The following is a 14,666-nucleotide window of genomic DNA, read 5'->3' on the forward strand; positions in this document are numbered from 1 at the left end:
CTGGATCATGATCCAAAGAGGAAACATTTGAGGGGCTAGCAAAGGGGGAGAAGGCAACGGGGGGAGGGGGGGGTGGGAGTAAAAGCAAAATACTGCAGATGCTGGAAATCTGAAACAGAAACAGGGAATGCTGGAAAAACTCCGCAGGTCTGACAGCATCTGTGGAGACAAAAAAACAAAGTTAACATTTAGAGTCCGTATGACTCTTCTTCCAAACTAAAGAGAAGTAAAATGTGATGGAATTTATACTGTTTAAGGGGGGATGGAGCAGGTGAAGCTGGATGGAAAGCCAGCGATAGGTGGAGGCAAAGGAGAGATTGACAGAGATGTCATGGACAAAAGGACAAAGGAGGTGTTAATGGTAGTGGGTACTGGCTAAAGGAGGTGCTGATGGTGGCATTAAGGTCAGAAAGCAGAATGTGATAATAGCAGGACAAGGGTAAACACTCTGGAAAGAGCAACATGAACAAGCGGCACAAAAACAGAAAATGCTGGAAAAACTTGGCAGGTCTAACAGCATCTGTGGATAAAAAAAAGAGTTAACATTTCGAGTCCTTGTGACTCTTCTGCAGAGCTCTGAAGAAGGGTCGTATGGACTTGAAACGTTAACTCTGTTTCTCTCTCCACAGATGCTGCCAGACCTGTTGAATCTTTCCAGCATTTTCTGTTTTTGTTTCAGATTTCCAGCATCTGCAGTATTTTGCTTTTATGAGCAAGTGACAGATGGCCCTTGTGGGGGATGGAGTGGGGGGAGGGGACGGTGGTGGGAAAGTAGGATAAAAAGGTAATGAATAAAAATGAAAATAAATAAAAATAAGTGGATCAAAAATAAAAATTAATAACATGAAAAAATAAAAAAATGAGTATTGAAAAAAGGGGATAAAAAAGGGGTGAGGATGGAGGAGAGAGTTCATAGTCTGAAGTTGTTGAGCACACAGTGTTAAGTCCGGAAGGCTGTAAAGTGCCTAGTCGGAAGATGAGGTGCTGTTCCCCCAGTTTGCGTTGAGCTTCACTGGAACAATGCAGCAGGCCAAGGAAGGACATGTGGCAAGAGACCAGGGTGGAGTGTTGAAATGGCAAGCGACAGGGAGGTCTGGGCCATGCTTGCGGACAGTACCGAAGGTGTTCCGCAAAGCGGCCACCCAGTCTGCGTTTGGTCTCTCCAATGTAGAGGAAACCGCAGCTGGGGGCCGAGGAGCGGGCAAGTTGCTCTTGGCAGGGGCCAGCACGGGCACGATGGACCGAACGTCCTCCTTCAGTGCAGGAACCATTCCCTGACCCTGTGCCAAGGGGCACTTTGAAAGCACTCCTGGAAGGTGTGGGGGTGGGGGGTTGGTGGGGGGGGGGGAGGGGTGCTCTGTCCCTTTAAGAATGTGCCCTGGATCTCCCCCCCCCCCCCCCTCTCACTGCTGCCCTCTGTAGGGGCCGCCTGGCGCTGCCCGGGTTTAATTTCATGTCTGTTTACTGGGTCACGTGGGGCGGGTGTGCACGTGTAATTGACACAAGGGCTGATGGAGAAGAGGTGGCGGGTTTCGGAGCTCGGTGTGGAACTCCTCCTGCGGGGAATGCAACTTCCAAGGCATGCAATGAATTAAATGCAACGGCGGGGAGGCGGCGGCCGGTTGCAATCCGCCGAGAGGAGGTGTCTTTTCTCCCCCCCCCCTCCCCCCACCAGAGAGGAGAGAAGCGGGGAAGGGCAGCGCGACGAGGGGAGGGGGGGGGAGGTGGAGGAGGAGGAAATGATATTGTGCAAGCGGGCAAGTTTGCGAGAATGAGATGCGCATTATCCGCAGTCACAGGGCGGTTCGGATTTCGGAAAGCCATGGCCCCGGGACGTGAGCCGAGATGGCGGATCCGCAGCCGGAGCGTTTGAGAGCGCATGTTTGCAGAAGGATTGCGGATCTGGGCGCTGCCCGCAGCGGTGCCTCTTGCCCAGCGGAGCCGGCAGCCTCGGTGGGTGTGCGGATGGGGCTGCAGGGCTTCAGCAGCGAGCCAGCGGCGGCTTGCAGTCCCCCCTGCCGGCTCCTGCGGCCAGCCGCGAGCGTCAGGGGTGATGGCATGGGATCAGGAACAGGCGGAGACAATGTATCCACAGGCGCCCAGGTGGCAACAGTATCCACAGGCGCCCAGGTGGCAACAGTATCCACAGGCGCCCAGGTGGCAACAGTATCCACAGGCGCCCAGGTGGCAACAGTATCCACTGGCGCCCAGATGGCTACAGTGGGCACCATGCATGGTGAGAGTGCACGGCGACTGTACCACCACCACCACCACCGCCCCCCTCGGGACCTCTTGCTCACCCTCGACCCCGTCCTCGGTGCCCTTGACCCCGTCCTCGGTGCCCTCGCCGCTGGCCAGGAGGCCGCGGGCGGCAATTGCAGGAGGAGAGCCCTGGAGAGCCCGTGCCCAATGCCAGCCCCTTGCCTGTGGCCGGGCGGGGGCGGCCTTCAGGGGGACGGGGGCGCCTCCCAACCGTGCCCTAAGCGGAAGAGGCTGGAGAACGGGGAGAGCCCCGGCGGCTTGAGCCTGGTCAACGGGCACGGCGAGGAGCCCTGCTCTGGCAAGGATGCCAAGCGGAAGAAAGTGGAGGTCGAAAACGTGGCGCCTGTGGGATGCCAGGGCAACGGTGCGATGGGCAGGGCTGTGCAGGACATGCAACTGAGAATCCAAACGCAGGAACTGGTCAACAACTACATTGTGCCCTGCATGAACTGCTATGGCATCTGCATTAAAGACAATTTTCTGGGGGAGGGGCTCGGCAGCAAGGTCCTCCTGGAAGTTCTGAACCTCCATCAGAACGGGACCTTGATGGACGGGAAGGTGGTAAGCCCCCTCAGCATTCCCACCAGGAGCATCCGGGGTGACAAGATCGCCTGGGTGGACGGGAAGGAGCAATCCTGCACCAACATTGGCCTGCTGATGGCCAGGATTGATGAGCTGATCATCTACAGTGCTGGGAGACTGGGGAGCTACATGATTAACGGGAGAACCAAGGTAAGGGGGGGGTGGTGAAGGGAGTGGGGTGCGGGAGGGGGTGGAGAGGGAGTTGGGGGGGTGTCGGTGGAGAGGGAGTGGGGGGGGTTGGAGGAGAGGGAGTGGGGGGGTGTCGGTGGAGAGGGAGTGGGGGGGGGTGTCGGTGGAGAGGGAGTGGGGGGGGGTGTCGGTGGAGAGGGAGTGGGGGGGGGTGTCGGTGGAGAGGGAGTGGGGGGGGGTGTCGGTGGAGAGGGAGTGGGGGGGGTGTCGGTGGAGAGGGAGTGGGGGGGTGACGGTGGAGAGGGAGTGGGGGGGGTGTCGGTGGAGAGGGAGTGGGGGGGGTGTCGGTGGAGAGGGAGTGGGGGGGGGTGTCGGTGGAGAGGGAGTGGGGGGGGTGTCGGTGGAGAGGGAGTGGGGGGGGTGTCGGTGGAGAGGGAGTGGGGGGGGGGGTGTCGGTGGAGAGGGAGTGGGGGGGGGGTGTCGGTGGAGAGGGAGTGGGGGGGGGTGTCGGTGGAGAGGGAGTGGGGGGGGTGTCGGTGGAGAGGGAGTGGGGGGGGTGTCGGTGGAGAGGGAGTGGGGGGGGTGTCGGTGGAGAGGGAGTGGGGGGGGGTGTCGGTGGAGAGGGAGTGGGGGGGGTGTCGGTGGAGAGGGAGTGGGGGGGGGGTGTCGGTGGAGAGGGAGTGGGGGGGGGTGTCGGTGGAGAGGGAGTGGGGGAGGGGTGTCGGTGGAGAGGGAGTGGGGGAGGGGTGTCGGTGGAGAGGGAGTGGGGGAGGGGTGTCGGTGGAGAGGGAGTGGGGGAGGGGTGTCGGTGGAGAGGGAGTGGGGGAGGGGTGTCGGTGGAGAGGGAGTGGGGGAGGGGTGTCGGTGGAGAGGGAAGGGGGGAGGTGTCGGTGGAGAGGGAAGGGGGGAGGTGTCGGTGGAGAGGGGGGGGAGGTGTCGGTGGAGAGTGGGGGGAGGTGTCGGTGGAGAGGGGGTGGGGGGGGGTGTCGGTGGAGAGGGGGTGGGGGGGGTGTCGGTGGAGAGGGGGTGGGGGGGGGGGTGTCGGTGGAGAGGGAGTGGGGGAGGGGTGTCGGTGGAGAGGGAGTGGGGGAGGGGTGTCGGTGGAGAGGGAAGGGGGGAGGTGTCGGTGGAGAGGGAAGGGGGGAGGTGTCGGTGGAGAGGGGGGGGAGGTGTCGGTGGAGAGTGGGGGGAGGTGTCGGTGGAGAGGGGGTGGGGGGGGGTGTCGGTGGAGAGGGGGTGGGGGGGGTGTCGGTGGAGAGGGGTTGGGGGGGGGTGTCGGTGGAGAGGGGTTGGGGGGGGGTGTCGGTGGAGAGGGGGTGGGGGGGGGTGTCGGTGGAGAGGGGGTGGGGGGGGGTGTCGGTGGAGAGGGAGTGGGGGAGGGGTGTCGGTGGAGAGGGAAGGGGGGAGGTGTCGGTGGAGAGGGAAGGGGGGAGGTGTCGGTGGAGAGGGGGGGGAGGTGTCGGTGGAGAGGGGGGGGAGGTGTCGGTGGAGAGGGGGGGGAGGTGTCGGTGGAGAGGGGGGGGAGGTGTCGGTGGAGAGGGGGGGGAGGTGTCGGTGGAGAGTGGGGGGAGGTGTCGGTGGAGAGGGGGGGGGTGTCGGTGGAGAGGGGGTGGGGGGGGTGTCGGTGGAGAGGGGGTGGGGGGGGTGTCGGTGGAGAGGGGGTGGGGGGGTGTCGGTGGAGAGGGGGTGGGGGGGAGGTGTCGGTGGGGGGGGGGTGTCGGTGGAGAGGGGGTGGGGGGGGTGTCGGTGGAGAGGGGGTGGGGGGGGGTGTCGGTGGAGAGGGGGTGGGGGGGGTGTCGGTGGAGAGGGGGTGGGGGGGGGGGTGTCGGTGGAGAGGGGGTGGGGGGGGGTGTCGGTGGAGAGGGAGGTGGAGGGAGAGGGGGTGTGGGGGGAGGCTGTGGGGGGAAAAAGGCTTTAAGGATTTTGTTTGTTTGCAATGTCTAACACTGCACTGTAGTCCATCTGTCAATAGAGATGTGTGCTCAATTATTGCGATGGATGGATTAATGTTGGATTGTAAGAGAGCAGAGAAAAGGAATATTAGACCCAATCCCCCCATTCATCAACCCGCCACCGCCCCCTGTCATTGACGTGTGTGTATTTCTCTAGGTGTATGTGTGTGTATTTTTGTGTCAGGGCCCATATTTGCTGAAGTTTAGAAGAATCAATGAAAATCTCATTCAAATTACCTGAAAAGGAAGAATGTGCAGGGTTACGGGGAGGAATAGGGAAATGGCACTCGGTGATTTGCCCATTTGCAGAGCCAGCACCTGCACGATGGGCTGAATGGCCTCCTGCGCTGTAACCATTCTGCAGTTCTCTGTGAAATATGTAAAATTCTAATAGGTTTTGAGGGGACTGATGCTGAGAGTCTGGATTTCCCCCAGCCTGGCTCAGGAGTCCAGAAATAGGGGGTCACAATCTCAGGATGAAGCGATGTCCATTTTGGACTGAGAGGCAAGGGAACATTTCTTCACTCCGTAGGTTGTGAATCTTTGGGATTCTCTACCTGAGGTCTTGAGGATGCCCAGACGTTGAGAATATCTAAGGTTGAGATCAGTGGATTTTTGTTGTCTCGGTATCGAAGGATATGGGGAGCGGGCAGGAAAGTGAAGTTAAGGCAGATGATCAGCCGTGATCATACTGAATAGTGGAGCAGGCTCGATGGGCTTTATCTTGCCCCTTTATCTTCTGTGTATATTTAGCTTGTCTCCCTTGCCTTTAAAAAAATTCAGTGATCCAGCCTCCACTGCCTCTCTGGGGAAGAGAGTTGCACAGATTCATGACCCTCTGAGAGAAAGCAATTTTCAGCATCTCTGCCGTCTTCAGTGAGAGACCCCTTATATTTAAACCGTGTCCCCTAGTTCTGGTGTCTCCCACAAGAGGAAACATTCTTTCAGCATCCACCCTGTCAAATCCCCTCAGAACCTTATATCTTGACACCTTATATGAAACACATATGATATAGGAGAGGTGAGGGAGCTGGTTTTGTCCTTCCTGTTGGATCAGGATATTCCCAGTGGACTGTCCTTTTGAATTGGAGGGTGTGCTGGTAATAGTTCTATACCCCATAGCTCCTTTTAGGATTATGGATTAAGCGCCTCTTCAAATTAACATACAGGGAAGCATGCGGTGCAGGCTGTTTATGATCCCAGGATAGACTTGCATTTCTATAGCGCCTTTCACAACCACCAGGCATCGCAAAGGCGCTTTACAGCCAATGAACTACCCTTTGAAGTGCAACCACTGTTAAAATGCAGGAAACGCAGCAGCCGTGTTGCGCACAGCAAGCTCCCACAAATAGCTTGGAGACGATGACCAGTGCATCTTTTTATTTTTGGCGATTTTTTTTTGGGTTGAGGGAAGCACATTGGTCACAACATCCGGGAGAACTCACCGGCTCTTTGACGAACTAGTGTCGCGGGATTTCCATTTGCTTCCCCCTGAAAGGGCGTGACAGGACCTTGGTTTGCTGCCTCGTCCGAAAGGTATTTTGAGTGCTGACAGTGCAGCACTCCCTCAGTATTGCGCTGACAGTGTCGGCCTGATTGTTCTGTGCTCCCGAGTTCCTGCAGCGTTAATTGAACCTGCATTCCCCTGACTGGAAGGGAAAGGAAAGGCTGCCACCTACAGAGTGACAGCTGAACAAGGTTGGGAAAACCCTGTCACAAGAAATTTGTTATTTTTCTTTTAGTGTACTCCCCAAACCCCCACCGTCACAGAGAATCACCGAATTGTTACAGTGCAGAAGGAGGCCATTTGGCCCATCATGTCTGTACTGGCTCTCCAAATGAGCATTTCACTTAGTGCCATTCCTTGGCCCTCTCCCCGTAACCCTGCACATTCTTCCTCTTCAGATAACAATCTAATTCCCTTTTGAATGCTTCGATTGAACCTGCCTCCACCACCCTCTCAGGCTGTGCATTCCAGACTCTAACCAGTCGCTGCGTAAATACATATTTTTCTCATGTCGCCTTTTGCTTCTTTTGCCAATCACTTCAAATCTGTGCCTCCTCGTTCTCAATCCTTCTGCCAATGGGGACAGTTTCTCCCTGTCTACTCTGTCCAGACCCCTCACAATTTTGAACACCTCTATCAAATCTCCTCTCAACCTTCCATTCTCTGAGGAAAACAGCCCCAGCTTCTCCAATCTATCTTCGTAACTAAAGTGCCTCATCCCTGGAACCATTCTTGTGAATCTTTTCTACACTGCCTCCAGTGCCTTCACATCTTTCCTAAAGTCTGGTGCCCAGGATGGAATACTCCAGCTGAGGCTGAACTAGTGTCTGATACAAGTTCAACATAACTTCCTTGCTCTTGTTCTCTAAGCCCCTATTAATAAAGCCTAGGACACTGTATGCTTTATTAACTGCTCCAGTCCAAAATCTGATCAGATCTATCATTTGTTTTTATATTAATTCATGGGATGTGGGTGTCGCTGGCTGGGCCAGCATTTATTGCCGATCCCTAGTTGCCCTTGAGAAGCTGGTGGTGAGCTGCCTCCTTGAGCCGCTGCAGTCCATGTGGTGTAGGTACACCCACAGTGCTGTTAGGGAGGGAGCTCCAGGATCTTGATCCGGCGACAGTGGAGGAATGGAGATATATTTCCAAGTCAGGATGGTGAGTGGCTCAGAGGGGAACTTGCAGGTGGTGGTGTTCCCATGCATCTGCTGCCCTTGTTCTTCTAGATGGTAGCGATCGTGGGTTTGGAAGGTGCTGCCTAAGGAGCCTTGGTGAGTTCCTGCAGTGCATCTTGTAGATGGTACACACTGCTGCCGCTGTGCGTCGGTGGTGGAGGGAGTGAATGTTTGTGGATGGGGTGCTAATCAAGTGGGGCTGCTTTGTCCTGGATGTTGTGAAGCTTCTTGAGTGTTGTGGGAGCTGCACTCATCCAGGCAAGTGGGGAGTATTCCATCACACTCCTGACTTGTGCCTTGTAGATGGTGGACAGGCTCTGGGGAGTCAGGGGGTGAGTTACTCGCCGCAGGATTCCTAGCCTCTGACCTGCTCTTGTAGCCACAGTGTTTATATGGCTCGTCCAGTTCAGTTTCTGACCAATGGTAACCCCCCCCTGGAATGTTGATATCATAATCAAATTAAATGAGGAAACAGGCTTTGGGGTTGAATAGGCTCCTCCAGGTTACTATGATCCTCGACCTTTTGAACTGGCTTTTGAAGATGAGACTTTTCTCCCTTGTTGACAGAAGAAAGTCTTTTGATTATGCCGCACATTGGGGGGAGTGTCAAAGCCTTGTAGATGAGAAGCTGAGTAAATTGGATCTATGGGCAGGATTTTACTGTCGGCGAGCGGGGGCCGGGGGTGGGGCCCACTCGACGTGTAAAATGACGCGGGATGATGTCAGGCGGAACCCCTCACGCCCCATTTAAATTTTCAGGAAGGCGGGGGCACAGCAAATTCAGCCGCACGCCCACCGACCTGTCAATGGCCAATTGAGGCCATTGACTGGATCGGTTAAAGTAACTAGTGGACCAGGAGCCCCGGCGGGAACTAGAGAAAACATGAAACCTCATCCACAGGAGGGATGAGGTTTCGTGTAGGGTTTTAAAAATTTTAATAAAGCTTTGTTAGAAATTATGAACATGTCCCGACTCATGTGACATTGTCCTGTGAGGGGACATGTAAGGGAAATTTTATTTTTCTACTTTTAATATTTTTGCATGTGGAGCCAATCTCCCTGAGACTGCACTTAGCCTCAGGGAGATGAGTGCGCTCTTTCATGCGCATGCGCAAACAAGCATACTCTTGATTTTAGGAATCCCCTGCCACCCACACAGGGAGCGCATAGCGCTTCCCTGCGGACATCACGCTAGGCCCGCCCACGTAAAATGGCGCCACGCCTCCGATCGGGGGGCGCCGATTGGAAACGCGCCTGTACGTTCCCGCCCATCAACTGCACACACACACCCCCCCGCCCCCCCCCCCCCCCCCCCCCCCCCCCACCACCAAACGGGGGGAAAAATTCAGCCCTATGCTCTCTGGAGTTTACAAGAGTGAGAGGCGATGCCATTAAACATATAAGCTTCTGAACGGGTTTGACAGGATAGATACTGAGAGGTTGTTTTCCCTCTGGCTGGGGAATCAAGCACGTGAGGGAGCACAGACTCAGGATAAGGGGCCGATCATTTAGGTCTGAGCTGGCAGAGAAATTTCTTCACTCAGAGGGTGTGAATCTTTGGAATTCTCTGCTCCCCAGGTGGTTGTGGATGCTCCATCATCGAAAACATTAAGGCTGGGATAGACAGATTTTTGGGGTCTCGGAATTAAGGGATATGGGGACTGGGCATGAAAATGGAGTTGAAGCCCAAGATCAGCTATGATTGTGTTGAATGGCGGAGCAGGTTCAAGAGGTTGGTCTACTCCTGCTCCTATTTCTTGTGTACATATGAGAGGGTGCAGAGGAGATTTAGAGTCATAGAGTTATACAGCATAGAAACAGGCCCTCCCACCCACCGTGACCACTTACTAAAATGGCACCAGGGATGAGGGACTTCAGTTAACATGGGAAGACTGGGGAAGCTGGATTGTTCGCCTCAGAGCTGAGAAGGTTAAAGGGAGATTTTACTTAATAGGGGTGTTCAAAATCATGGCAGGGGTTTGACAAGAGTGTATTGGGAGAAATCGTATCCCCTAATTCCTGTGCACCGGATGGATCAACCTACATCACCGACTTATACAGCACCTTTCAAATCAAATAACATCCGAGATGCTTCACTGGATATGATGCCAAGAACCAACTGGGACACTGCAAAAAGGCTACGGGCCTTGGCGACATTCCGGCCTTGGTACTTGTTTAACCGGAATGCGAACAAAATGGCAGCAGGTACTGGCCTGTTTACTAGCTCAAAGCCTGCCTTTGTGATCAAAGTGTTTTAAGCACCACACTTCCCCCACCCCCCAACAAAGTGTGGAACGAAATGCCGCACCAAAGCAAGAAAGCACATACTCACCCAGAGGGCGGCCTTGAGGTAAGAGAAGTTTGGGGAGATGGTGGCGTAGTGGTAACATCACTGGATTAGTAACACCCAGAGGCCCAGGTTAATGTGTGGGGAGAGACGGGCCACTGGTTCAAATCCCACCAGGGCAGCCGGCAGGATTCAACTTCGATTAATAAAATGAGTCTCGGTGATGGCGCCCGTGAAACTATGATCGATTGTTGTAAAAACCCATCTGGTTCACTAATGTCCCTTTAGGGAAGGAAATCTGCCGTCTTTACCCGGTCTGGCCTACATGTGACTCCAGACCCACAGCCATGTGGTTGACTCTTTACTGCCCCCTGAAATGGTCTAGCGAGACACTCCGCTTAAGGGAAATTAGGAATGGGCAACAAGTGCCGACCTTGCCAGCGACGCTCATCTCCCATAAAGGGAATTTTTTTTTTACAAAAGTTGCTACGTAGTATTGCTGAAAAAAGAGACATGTTGGGTGTTTGGGGTGTGGGTGGAGTATGGTTACATAAATGCAAATGTGTGAAATCGATCCCAGTCAGGAAGGAACAGGGTTAATGTTTCAGGTCGGTGACCTTCCTTCTCCACAGATGCTTCCTGACCTGCTGAGTATTTCCAGCACTTTTTCTGGTTTTTTTTTGTCTCTCAGTCGCATTTGAACCGGGCCGGGGGGGGTGTCCCACAGGTAAAAGGTCAGCGTCCAAAACAATGCACCACCCAGTTCCTGGTGTGATGGATTTATTTATTTATTCCTATTGTGTGTCGGGTGTGTGCAGTGTAAGCTCCAGTAACAGTGCCAGGAGGTGTGAAATGTTTGGTGCTGTGTTTTCAGCATTGTTGAACAGCTCTTGTATGACCGTTTCTGTTCCTGCTTTCTAATCCCTTACGGTTGGGATTGTACAATAACGTCCACAGCCTGCAATGGAAAGAAAAGCCTGCAGGTTTTGCTAGCTGGGCCTGCTTTGATGACCAGTGACTGATTCTCCCTGTGAGGACAGATGATGGCTATCTGTTGAATTCACTCTGGATATGTTTGCTCGCGTATCCATTTTTTTGGGGGTGGGGGAGGTTTATGTTGGGTTTATCTCAGTCTATCTGTCCAGTGCTCTCAAGCAAGCTTTGAGAGCTGGTGCATCACAGTAAGTGGAATCCTGTACATATGCACATACACCACTTTTGAGTGTACACACGCTCCTTGAAATCCAAGTGTCGGTGCATTACAGTTCACATGGAGTCAGATGTAGGTAACGTGCACCACTTTTCACTTGTATGTTGTAGTCTGGGGCTACAGACGGTGATGGCAGAAGCTCCAACACTCTTTCCATCACATGGCTGACCAGGACTCTCTCCCGCTCTTACCGCCTGCATTTGAGGTGTGTCGGCGGGATCAGCAGTTTGTTTGGATGCATTGTGGACGCACCTTCCTTGCCCATCAAGTCCGGGTAGTGAGTCTTGAACCCGGATCTTCTGGCTCAGAGACAGGGACACTCCCCAATGCACCACAAGACCGTCTAAAATGCAAGTACTTTCCAAATATATAACTTCAAGTATTGAGTCATAGGGTGTGGATTTTACACAGGGACTTATGAATGGCTTGAGCCCAATGAATAGGACTGCTTTCACTTTTCTGTATATTAAAAGAAAGAACTTGTATTTCTGTGGCTCCTCCGCCACCTCCGGAGATCCCAAGGTGCTTTACAGCCCATTAAGTACTTTTGGGGTGTCATACATCAATGTTATAGGAAATGCAGCAAGCTCCTGCAAACAGCAATATGAGAACCCGATAATCTGTTATTTTTTCCTTTAGTGAAAGTGGTTTTTGAAGGATGCATGTTGGTCAGCTGTGCTGTGGTGTGTGTACATGTCTGAATGTATCTTGGAAGTTTATAGGAAGTCATAAGGGAGAAAGGGACAGATGATCATGACAAATGCTAAGAGCTGAGAGGAAGCTTGTATGGGACATTAACACATGGATTTGTGCCTGTACGTTCTGTATGGCTGCCCTTCAGATGTGACATCAAACTGAGATCCCATCTGCTCACTGGAGTTCAAATATCGCAAGGCATTTTTTTTGAAGAAGACACCCTTTGTCCCAGCCAAAATTCCTCCCTCAGCCTTTTCTGCTAAAAACAGACGGAGCTGTAACGTTTAAACAAGTTGGCTGTGGGATCTTAAACAAAAACAGAATTACCTGGAAAAACTCAGCAGGTCTGGCAGCATCGGCGGAGAAGAAAAGAGTTGACGTTTCGAGTCCTCATGACCCTTCGACAGAACTTGAGTTCGAGTCCAGGCTGTGGGATCTTGTTGTTCACAAAATGGCTACCCCTTTGGCCTCCATAAGAACGGCCAGGCATGTGAATTAGTTGAGAGACTTGATAGATGTGATATAAAAGCAAGCCATTGTTCCATTCACAGTCTACTCATTGAGGAGCCTCTGTGAGTCGGTAAGGGTTGGGCTAATTGCAGAAAGGCTGAATCACAGCGAGGGAAAGCGTAGGCCGCTCTTTCACTTGAATAGTCCTTTATCTGTTCTATTCTATTCCTTAACCCACCCCCATCCCTGAACTGGTATGGTTGCCTCTCACCCCACCTGCATGTCTTCTTTCACGTTTTATTTATTTATTTTCTCTATCCTGGGAGCTTTCTGGGAAGATCAGAGCATGGAAAGGCTCCTAGTTACCATGGTAACTGCATGTGTGTGTGTATGTGTGTGTGTGTGTGTGTGTGTGTGGGGTGGGGCGGGGAAATGAATCTATCACAGCATATTTTCGTTTGGCACTGACCATTGTGATACTGTACCACACGCACACTGACCGTTTCGGGATAATTTGTTGGCAAGTTGGACCCTTCACCCTGGCCAAATGACCCTTGTACAGAATAGAGGATACTAAGAACGCTAGTTAAAATACTCAGATTACGTTTCAGGGCAAGGTGCACCGGTACAAACTGATTAAACAGGCAAGTTCAGGGCTGACATCTGGGCTGAACTTTGGCACTGAGAGGCTGATTGGTATCTGGCATGGTCTACGGTCAGGAGTCATGATGGGACGATCATATACTTTCAATGGATAGATGACTTAGTGGTGCTTGTTTTACAGTTTTCTTCATTGAATTATTCAGCTGATATTGCTATTTCTTCATAGGATGCTCCTGCACATAAAATGTGCTTAATTTTTAACCTGCATTGGCTCCCGGTTAATTTTTCATCCTTGATTTTTGAATCTCTTCATTGCCTTGCTGCCTCCTTATCTCTGTAATCTCCTCCAGCCCCACAAACCTCCAAGATATCTGCGATCCTCTATTTCTAGCCTCTTGATCACTCCACCATCGGTTGCTGTGCCTTCAGTTGTCGAGACCTTGAGCAGTGGAATTCCCCTGCACACCACCTCGCCTCTCTCCCCGTCTCTCCCTCAGTCAATGGAATTAACATCTTGTGTGGGTTGTCAAATTTTGTTTTCTAATGCCTTAGTGAAGCGCCTTGGGATGTTTCATTACATTAAAGGTGCTTTATGAGTTGTTGATGATTATACCTGATATGCCTTTGTTAGGATTGTAGGAGATGGAGTCATTTAATCTTGTCATTTTTCCATGTATATCAATTCCACATCTGAACCCTCTCAGTTACCCATCGATTTGTGGGTACAGAGGGATTCTTTTGCTATTTGAGGATAGTGTAAAATAGACAATACTAATTGCCACCCATAACTGTTTTCAGATCTGGTCTCCATCTTACAGATTTAGGACATAGAGGTGCTTGAGAAGGCGCAAAAACAGATTTACGAGGATGATATTGGAACTGAGGGGTGACGACTGACAGGAAGACTTAAGGGTCTTTTGCCTCTTACCTCTCAAAGAGGTGGAATACTGAGGTCTTGAAAGGGTAGACTTGTGTGACAGCATCCAAAATGAAGGGTTATAAGATGGTCACAAACTAATCCAATAGGGAAATCAGGAGAAACGTCTTCACCCAGAGAGTGGTGAGAATGTGGAACTCAACAACAACTAGCTGCATTTATGTAGCAGCTGTAATGTAGTGACATGTTCTGCGATGCTGCACAGGAATGACTGTCAAGCAAAATTTGACACTGAGCCACCTAATGAGATATTAGGATTGATTTACCACGAGGTGGTAGTTGTGGTGAATAGCAACGATGTATTTGCTAGTTAAATACGGGTGAGATAAGGAGGAGTCTCGTGTGGAACATAAACACTGGCATGGACTAGTTGGGCTGAATGGCCTGTTTCTGTTACCTAATTCCATGCACCTCTCTGTTTTCATTTTGATCAAAATCAATGGGTGGTTGGCCCTATGATCCCTTCTTCTGAAAGCTCTCCACTCTTGTCACGGCTGAAAGCCTGACCAACAGTCACCATCTTCTTTGCCGTTAAGAGGGTGGCCATTCCAGGGAAGCACCATAGAGGCTGAAGGCGCCTCGGGACGTTTTGGAATATTCAGGGTGCCATATAAGATGTCCGCCTCTGTTGGCGTGCAGTTTAGTGGGCATCTTCAGTCACCCTGGAGCCTCACTGGAAAAAGCCACCCCACTAACGGCATGCCCAGTGTTGGCCAGGCATTTGGAAGTTGTGGGGGGGGAGTTGGGAGAGTGGCGCTGAGTGGAAGATCGGGCTTCACTGGGATCACCATCATGTTGACTCTTCAGGTTTGTGTGGGGAACGTGAGTGAGGAACTGAGAGCTGGGGGAGCAACTATGGAGCTGGATGCGAAC

At 52.5% G+C, this 14,666-nt stretch overlaps 1 protein-coding gene across 2 annotated transcripts in view; it reads left to right on the forward strand.

The window, feature by feature from the left end:
• Positions 1 to 1,485: 1,485 nt before the first annotated feature.
• Positions 1,486 to 14,666, forward strand: part of LOC121272723 (prolyl hydroxylase EGLN2-like) — a 35,050-nt gene continuing 21,869 nt past the window's right edge. For both annotated transcript variants that reach the window (XM_041179497.1, XM_041179496.1), the window contains exon 1: positions 1,486 to 2,994. In XM_041179497.1, coding sequence (XP_041035431.1) covers positions 1,846 to 2,994 — 1,149 coding nt within the window. In that variant the 5' untranslated portion in view covers positions 1,486 to 1,845. The remainder of the gene's footprint in view (positions 2,995 to 14,666) is intronic.

This window comes from Carcharodon carcharias, chromosome 34, assembly GCF_017639515.1.
Source record: "Carcharodon carcharias isolate sCarCar2 chromosome 34, sCarCar2.pri, whole genome shotgun sequence".
Taxonomy (NCBI): Eukaryota; Metazoa; Chordata; class Chondrichthyes; order Lamniformes; family Lamnidae; genus Carcharodon; species Carcharodon carcharias.